Source organism: Fragaria vesca, linkage group LG5, assembly GCF_000184155.1.
Source record: "Fragaria vesca subsp. vesca linkage group LG5, FraVesHawaii_1.0, whole genome shotgun sequence".
NCBI lineage: Eukaryota > Viridiplantae > Streptophyta > Magnoliopsida > Rosales > Rosaceae > Fragaria > Fragaria vesca.
In genome coordinates, this window is record NC_020495.1 from 17,549,368 (window position 1) to 17,558,338 (window position 8,971).

Sequence of the window (8,971 nt, forward strand, 5' to 3'; positions counted from 1 at the left end):
GTATATATATATATATATATATATATATATATATATATTAAGTTTGCCATGATAACTAAGAAAGAGTAGTTTAGGAAGTTTAGTTACCATTGGGAGGGAGTGGTTGGCTTTATTGTTGTCATAGATCGAGCTAGTATTTTTGAATAAACATCACCGAGAATTGGTTAATACAAAGGTGAGGCCAAAACCATAAATTCCGTTACCTATCATTAGACGTGTAATAGGCAAGAGTTTGAAATAAAAAGTGTAGTAATATATAGGCAAAAGCAAACCATTGTACTTCTTCGCATGTCTTCATTACTAGTTCTTCCGATCATAGCACGTTTGAATGCATCAGCTTGGAGCAATAATATTGAATTTGGCCTCCTTGCTCGAGTTGAACATACTTGAATCCTACAAAAGATTTAGCCAAATTGAAAAAATGTTAAGCCATTTGATTACAAGTCTTCGTTTTTGAAAAATATATCTATTCTTCAGTTGATGCAATTTTTATGCACGGATTTGAATGGAGTCTTTCTAAAGTTTGCACCCTCCTGGGAAATCAAGCGAAGCAAAATTAGAATGGTATGAATGGATTTTTGAATTCTTGTTTAATTAAATGAAATTTGATATGGGTTGGTTTGGTGTTTGTCAGTGGATGCTTAACGGCTATAAAATTGAAAAATTGAAAAGCAAAAAAGGGATCCTAGTCGTTGGAAAACATAGGCACCACCGCTCCTCCACATCTTTAAGACAAAGTTCAAGATACCATTCTCATTCTCATTTCCTCATCAATATTCCATTTCAAGCTCATGATCCAAATTCCTCTGGTAGCTTTGCAAAGGAGGAAGCGATGATAAAAGCTGTGAAGAAGCTCAAATTGTGGTCTAGAAAGAAGAAGAAAAGAAAGACTCATCCTCCTCCTCCACCCTATGATCCACCACCACCACCACCCCGACATCAGTGTCACTGTTGCTGCTCGTACACCACCTCCTCCTCCTCCTCAACGGCTCAGCCTTCCGCTCCACCTCTGCCACCATGGATGGATTATACTGAGCATAACCATGAGATTCTTCTGGCGCCTGACCTTCGGTGCCCTGCTCCAGAGCTAGCTTATCATCCACTTCCGGTTCCAAGCAAACAAGAAAGTTCTGCTCCTGCTTTGAATTTGAATCCTACCTCATCTTATCAGCAATATATGGTTCCAGATCCAGTTCATGTGTATGGCATACCAGTTACACAAGCTCCCACAGCAGCAAGGGAGAGATCTGCTGGCTTCTTTGGATGTGTTGTTGACTACTTGTTTCGCTTCTTTCCATGTTTTCGCATCCGTGAGGTTGCTAAGTAATAAAAAATTTCTCAGGTTCTGTGCTTTCTGTAATCCAAGGCATAATTTGAACAGTACTTCTATTAACGTTAACAAGTGACCTGTAAATTGAAATTTAGCAAAACATTGAACAGACCAACTACTATTACATAAATATTGAAGCTTACAAGCTCTTTTACAAGAAAACTACAAAAATAAAGAATCCTTTTCAAGTACCCAAGTAATTTATATTTCACTATGGAAATAGCATCTATATCTCAACCAAAATTTTCTGTAGAATTCTTAATCCAGGACTTGATTGCTAATGCCACCACCAATCTCTTTGATAACAGAATGCCTCCACTAGCAGAACTGAAATCCCAGCCAAAAATTATAAGTATAGGGAAGCTGCAAAGACGATGTCTCTCTTGATTTTCAAAACAGCCTCCTCAAATTTTGATTCAAGATCAGTTTCTCCAATAGAATTGGCTGCATGTATAAGTTGCTGAAGAACTTCCTCCAATCTCCTAATTGCCCTGATCAAACTACCCTCAAAAACCCCTGTAACTGACATTATCTCGTAAAACTTTGACCCTTTTGCCCAAGCATATACAGCCTCCATAATATCAGGCCGAAAAGAATTCACAAAGCTATCAATGTCAATTTCAACCTGCAGTATATCCAACAAAAAAAGAGACAACATATCAATTGTGTATACACAAAGATGAAAACCATCCATTTTGCAACTGCAGAGAAAAGCCAAGCACGGAATCCACCTAAGATAGCTACGCACAAGTGCGACTTACAAGTGCAAACTTCATTTAAAGATCTTAGCAATTTGCCACATGCCCAGTTCACCGTACTAGTGCATAAACTAATCATTTCATCTCAGATAATACAAACCATATTGACGGTTTAAATCTTACTCTAAAAAAGAGAATCACATTTTTCACGAACTTTACTAATGAAGATGCCTCAATGTTACCTATGCTACTACGTACTGTACATGTAAGGTGTTCCTAATGACAAACTACGCTAAAACTAAAACATCAGACTAACTGAACACACATCCAACATTCATTTAACCAGTACAACTTTAAGTAACTTTTTCTATTATCACAAGCTGAGCAAAAGCTTAAATCAACAATTCAACTCCACCAGAAAGAAAAGTACCTTGCACTCAAGCTGAACTTCAGCCACCCTCCGAGCAGTTTCTTGTAATTGCAAGAAGAGCAAGTCAAGTTCTTCTCTTGGTTTTGTAGCATCTTTTAGTTTTTCCCGCCAAACAAAACATGAGAGAAGAGATACCAACTCTTCTACCTTTATGTCCTTAAAAACACCATTAAACATGAGCTCTGTGAGGGTCAACTCATCTGCACTACTGATTTCACAAGCAACCTTACCCTTCAACTCCACAACATCATCACGTGTAATATATCTGCATCCCAATCCACCCAATCATTTTAGTATTATTTCAAAGACTGAAAAGTTAAATTGTCATAGTCGCTTGAGCCTTCCAAATCTTGTGTCGAGAATTGTAATTTTTAAATTTCATACTAAATAATACACAAACAATGACAAAACATCGGTGCACGAGAAAAAGAAAAAAAAAAAAAAAAAACTAGTGTCATAAGAAGTAAGAGGGCCTGGAAGGAAAAATGAAGGAAAGAGAAGTAATTACCCTAGCCTCCGAAGAACCCGTTTTCGTGCCTTAAGTTCATCTTTAAAAGCCAATGCAGTAGAGGAGCGCATTGTTCTCTTAATTGATTTTATCTTAGCTCCCAATTCCTGCTTCATGTGATAAACCTTCAGCTTTTGCTCAATTAGTGGTGTTTTTGCAATTTCATGCCTGTCAAACAGGTTCTCTAAAGCCTCAATCCTACGAGCCACTTTTTTGTATGAACTACTTTGAATCTGAAGACAGAAAAGACGAGGTGCTCAGTAGCAGAAAGAGCAACTTAAAATAAAAAAGGCCAAGAAGATTGCACTAGCATACATTCATGTCTTCTTCAGGATCTAGAAGAGGAATCTTGTCTCCAAATCTGGAAAGAGTTTCAAGAACTTTCTTCAGTGTGTTTTCTCGAGCTTGTATTGATAAAAGATCATTTGGAATGACCATACAAAGTCGACTCATGCTATTAATCTGTTCAAATATAAGAAAGAAATAAGTTATGAGCTGTTACCCTATATTAAAGAAATTAGCATAGCACACAAATAAAAAGGATGTAAGAAAGTTCAAACAGGACAGGTAAATCAAAATCTAGTAAAACTGAAAGAAGCATTGGTTATAAACGAAACAGATAAATTCCAAGTTCAGTTAATAATTTGGAGGAGATCAATAGGCAGAAAAAACCAAAGAAATGGAAATTTGATGCTAAAAAATAAAACAGAAGAAAAGTAACAAGCATTTGACCTGAGATATGGAAACGGAAACAACGACAGGTTCTCCAGGTTCTTTAAGAGGAACAATTTTGAGAGTTTTTTTTGCAACTCCATTTGTACTGACCACACATCTTGTTAAAACATCCACTGTGTAGTTTGAATCTTCTGGTTTCTTAACTGCATCGTCTGGAAAGCACATGAACCATTTAGTGAGCTAAAAGCTCAAATAATAACAGACAGAAACCAATTGAGAGTTCTAACCTTCGGAAACAGTTTTCACTAGTTGAAAATTAAGTATAACTCCCCATGTGACATGATCCTTGGTAGAAAAAGTGGAAGCTTCATCACTCTTGGTGCATTGGATTGACACAAGCCTACCAGGTTTCAGAAATGGTAAGCAGAACTTGGGAGAAATCACAATCTCACGAAGATCTTGCTTTAAACTCTTGTATTGCTGTACTAGATTGTAATAATTCTTTACACTATCTTCTTCTTCAATTATAATTGAATCCCTCTCTTGCTCAAGCTCCTTTGCTTGTTTCTGCAACAATAACAAACCACGCAAATCATTATTTTGTATGCTAACAAGAAAAATGTAAATCATTGCCAAGTCAAATAGATTTCTTTAGTTGCTTAGGAACTTTTTGAAACGAACAAATCACAACTAAGTTACACATAAATGGAAGACCAGCTGCAACTAAAAACCATTAGCCTCTGTATCCAGCAACTAACCTCCAGGTTGGGAATGCCACGATCAGCTTGGAACTGATAGAATGAGTTACGGAGCAAATTTTCTGGATTACCATCTTCGGAGCGCAATTGATTCAAAAGCATGTTGTAGCTTAAATGAAAGGCACTGAAAGGCAAAGGAACAGGTAAGGAAAGAGCATTTCAAAGAAACTGGAAACAGGAGGATTTAACAAATCTAACAAAAAATTAGCATATTTTTATGGGCAAAATATAAATTTTAGAAAACAAAAATATAACCCTTAGAGAAGGACAGGGTGATATCAAGACCGGTCAATCTATTAGTTTTGATCCAAATCCAATGTTTTATAAGATGGATTTGGTTTTTTTTAATCCAATATTCAAATCCCTGTGTTTGGTTTATATTGGACTAGCTATCCAGTCCAAGGGAGAGCCAAACACATGAATAGTCCAACAATTAGTCCATTAAACAAAAAGTGCCACAAAGGTCTTACGCCCACATAGTTCCAGATCGAGAGCATATACCTATTCAAACTATCGGCATTTCCTTTAAGCATCATTTTAGCAGTAGATGGCTCCAGCTTCTCATCTACCATAAGTATGCATACCCCACGTTTATCAATACCACGGCGACCAGCACGACCACTCATTTGTATATACTCACCACTGGTTATCCATCTGAACTTATTACCATCAAATTTCCGGACGTTGGTAAACACAACAGTTTTTGCAGGCATGTTCAACCCTATGCTGAAGGTCTCTGTCGCAAATAAACACTACAGAAATACATATCAGGTTTTATACCAATTTTCTAAAACATATATCTGTAAATACACACACACACAGAAAAGAACACCAAGTATTGAGTTTGGATGAAAGTGTTCAAATGGGTTTAGCAGAATAAAATATAGCCATCTTTTTGATAAAGAAGCGAGCTTGGCTGGTCTATGTTGAAGATACTTAAATACACGGATAATACAAGTAATCCATACCTTGATAAGACCTTCCTGAAACAATATCTCAATCACTTCCTTCAGAATGGGAATCAAACCAGAATGATGAACACCTATTCCACGGATTAAATGGGGAAACATACTGGTAACCTGTTTAGAACAGTATATTAAGGAAAGAATACCACTATAAAATAAAAACTTAATATCAGGGTTCATTTGATTTATTATGAAACAAAGTATTGCACATAAACCACATTCTTTTACTCTGATGATAAATATATAAGTGGGCCCAGGTTTTTTCTAAGTGGTTCAGGGACCCCTCGCGTAATTCTTCTGAATTTTTATATATATTAATATATATATATAGAGAGAGAGAGAGAGAGAGAGAGATTAAGTTAACTCTTAGGTAGTTTTCTTTTTGTTGTACTTCAAATTTTAAAGTAATAAGATGAACGAACTATCGAGTATGCTACAATTTATGTGCTTACCCAACTATCTATGTCATTAAATAACCTACATATTTGGAGGGAGTGGAGCACACAAACCAGGAGAGAGAGAGAGAGAGAGAGACATTAAGTTTTGTTGTATTCAAAGTAATAAGATAAACGAACTATTGAGTATGCTAAAATTTATGTGCTTACGCAACACCCAAGTATCTATGTCATTAAAGTGAAGCACACAAAGCAGGAGAGAGAGAGAGAGAGAGAGAGAGAGAGAGAGAGAGAGAGAGAGAGAGAGAAATTAACTCGAAGTCAAGACTATGTTCAAAAGAAGATATCATACCACATCATCTAAACCCAACACAGTATCATGCTAGCTTTGAAAGGAAGGAATAACAACTTGCCTGGGGTAACTTCTTATCATCGTCTGAAAGCATATCCATAGCACTCCAGAAGATGGTTTCAATGTTTGCTTTCTCACTGTCCCCATTTAGGTCCAACTTTGCCATCTATATGACCAAACAGACAAGAAAAAATGTAAGTGTAAAAATGATATTCAATAAAATGATGAAGAAACTAGTAAGAATCATAATGAAACAAATTCAACTAGCGAAACAAATAAAAACACTTCAGAATGGATACCTGAGAGCAACTTTAACAATGCTAGCCATATTTAAGTTAAATTTAGTTTAAAATAGCTAGAAAGTTATTTTGGCTAGCCGGTTTAGACATGCGGCTGCATCAATACTCTCTATTTTAGCTAGCAAAACATCAACATTATTCTTCAAATAAAGATTAAGTAGTTTAAATATATTTATATATCATGTAAAATATCTTACAAGGAATGTATTAAGTTATAGCTAGCCTCATCTGAGTCATCTCGCTAGCTAAATATAGCTAGCGAGATAGCTAAAAGTCATAATAGCTAAACTTTGGCTAGTCTGTTGGAGCTCCGAAAATATCAAAAAAAGCTAAATACGCTCTCTAAAATAGCTAAAAGCTAAAATAGAGTCTGCTAAAGTTGCTCTAAAGGTATCATATTTGATATTTCATCCAAAAGTTTAAGAAAGGTTTGAATGGATAAGCTGGTCATAATACATCAAATCTTAAATGCAGGCAATAGAGTTGAAAAATTTAATATGCAAAAGAGTGAGCCACTAATATCATTTAACTGGAGCATGGTAGAACTCAACGAGGGTTTGTACCTGCATCGCAAGTGATTCACATTCCCTTTTGCTAAAGCAGAAAAGTATGACAGGATCATACTGTCGCTGAATAATCATTTTCACCATCTTGAAGATATCGCTTTCTTCAACGGCCTTGCCGATGACCAGACCCTTCTGCCACTTGCCATTTTCCTTCTTCTTAGCAGCGTCAGAGGCAGGAACAAGTGCATTCAGAGCTTGCTGAAAGCTGTCCTCACGAAACTTTCCCTTGTCATCAACTACAAGGAACAGACCATCCCCTCCGGAGGGGAAAATATAATGCTGAAGAGGAGTGGGCCTGTAATCAGTGTAGACAATGTGGCAAGGCTGTTGATGAACCTTGGCGAGCCAATCAGCAAACTCCTTAGCATTGGGCACAGTTGCAGAGAGGAAGACAAAGCGAGAATTCTTAGGAGCCATAACAATGCTCTCTTCCCAAACCACACCTCTCTCGAGGTCCCTCATGTAATGCACCTCATCAAAGATTATCCAAGCCACCTCTCGCGTCACCTCGGATCCTTTGTACTGCATGCTTCGCCAGATCTCTGTGGTCATCACCTGAAACATAAACAGCAATTGAGACTAATAATGGAATCGGAATCGAAGAAGAAAAAAGGTCTCTATGCCATACCAAGCACGAAGCGTTGGGCTCAATGGTGACATCTCCGGTCATCAAGCCGACATCGGAAAACTCCTCTTTGAACTCACGGTACTTTTGGTTGCTGAGAGCTTTGATGGGCGCCGTGTAGATCACGCGTTGCTTGTTTCGCAAGCACAACGCAATCGCATATGATGCCACCACAGTCTTGCCAGCAGAAGTGTGAGCAGACACCTGTCCTCATCAATTCAAATCAAATCAAATCAAATAGCAGATTCAATTCGTAATTAGAAAAAGGCAGAGAGAACCTTACCATGACGGACTCGCCCTTTTCGATGCAATTGATGGCTTCGGATTGAAAAGGGTCCAGAGTGAAGGGGAATTTCTTGGCGGGTTCGGAACCCTCTGGAGGCGGAGGCGGAGGTGGAGGAACGTAACCCTCAGGGTACGACACGTCGTGCACACACACCCTCTGTTCGTCGGTCTCCGACTTGGCTACCTTGGATGGGGGAGATCCGGAGCCATCTTCCTCCGGCTTTCTCTTTAGGGAGCCCATTAATCAGTAAGATTGGGGGCTCTGTGGGTTTAGGGTTTTGGTTATAAACTACGCGATATTCTTTCTCTACTGCGGAAAAGACCTTGTTTTCTTGTCGCTGCGTTTTAGTTTTTGGGACGCCACTCGCCCACTCGCGTAGGCCTTGTTTTTTACGACCAAAAAAGCAAAAACGAAACAAAACAAAAAGCCCAAAATAGTGATGATAGTAACATGGTAGGTCAATGTATGAATTCTATGTCATTTTTCTGTCAACAGAAAAGCTAGAACAAAATACCAGAAAAAAAAAAAAAACAAACTTCAAGAGATAAGGTTAATTAATTAAAAAAAATTTCAGCATCGGTATCTAAACTCTTGTGGCACAGTCAAAGTGATACCCACACTTACAAAACTACCAATATGTCATAATCGCATAGATGCATTGAAAAATTTCTCACCTCGATGCCTACATCGCTCACACCGATCGAGCACCAGGGATAGAAATTTTTGCGGACTCGTTATCGTAAAAAATGCCAATTACATATAAGTCTACTTTGAGATATTTGTTCCCATATAAGTTCATCCTAACATTTTTACTCATATAAGTCCATCCAAGCCTAAATAAGGTTTTGGTTTAAGTATTGAAGTTCAACATAATTACAGACTGCCATCCAAACAAAAAAAATTAGATTTTCTCTTTTATATTTTCAAAAATGCCACTAATGTAAAAAGTCAACAACCACTCTTCTCCCCGGAAAAGTCTCCGGTAGACCTCTGGCGAGGTCTCTGATGGACTCCGGCCGACCTCCGGCAATGTCTCCGGCCGAATTCCGATGAGGTTTTCAACGGTTACGAAAGCTACTACCGC

The 8,971-nt window shown here is 37.8% G+C and overlaps 1 protein-coding gene across 1 annotated transcript; it reads right to left on the reverse strand.

The window, feature by feature from the left end:
- Positions 1–1,315: 1,315 nt before the first annotated feature.
- Positions 1,316–8,227, reverse strand: LOC101308090 (superkiller viralicidic activity 2-like 2-like). The gene is made up of 13 exons (XM_004299960.1): positions 7,885–8,227; positions 7,605–7,805; positions 6,974–7,531; positions 6,173–6,277; positions 5,368–5,478; positions 4,901–5,151; positions 4,400–4,523; positions 3,929–4,208; positions 3,699–3,853; positions 3,282–3,428; positions 2,967–3,199; positions 2,459–2,723; positions 1,316–1,955 (listed from the first exon to the last, which is right to left on the reverse strand). The coding sequence occupies exons 1-13, from the start codon at positions 8,125–8,127 to the stop codon at positions 1,677–1,679; spliced, it is 2,952 nt and encodes a 983-aa protein (XP_004300008.1). The 5' UTR covers positions 8,128–8,227; the 3' UTR covers positions 1,316–1,676.
- Positions 8,228–8,971: the final 744 nt, after the last annotated feature.

Excerpts from the sequence above, each read along its gene's own strand:
- LOC101308090 (XM_004299960.1), bottom strand. The coding sequence starts at position 8,127 with ATGGGCTCCCTAAAGAGAAAGCCGGAGGAAGATGGCTCCGGATCTCCC. Across the intron at positions 3,429-3,698 it reads TTTCCGTTTCCATATCTCAG|ATTAATAGCATGAGTCGACT; the intron begins GTCAAATGCTTG and ends ATATTTGAACAG. Across the intron at positions 3,200-3,281 it reads ATCCTGAAGAAGACATGAAT|ATTCAAAGTAGTTCATACAA; the intron begins GTATGCTAGTGC and ends TTCTGTCTTCAG.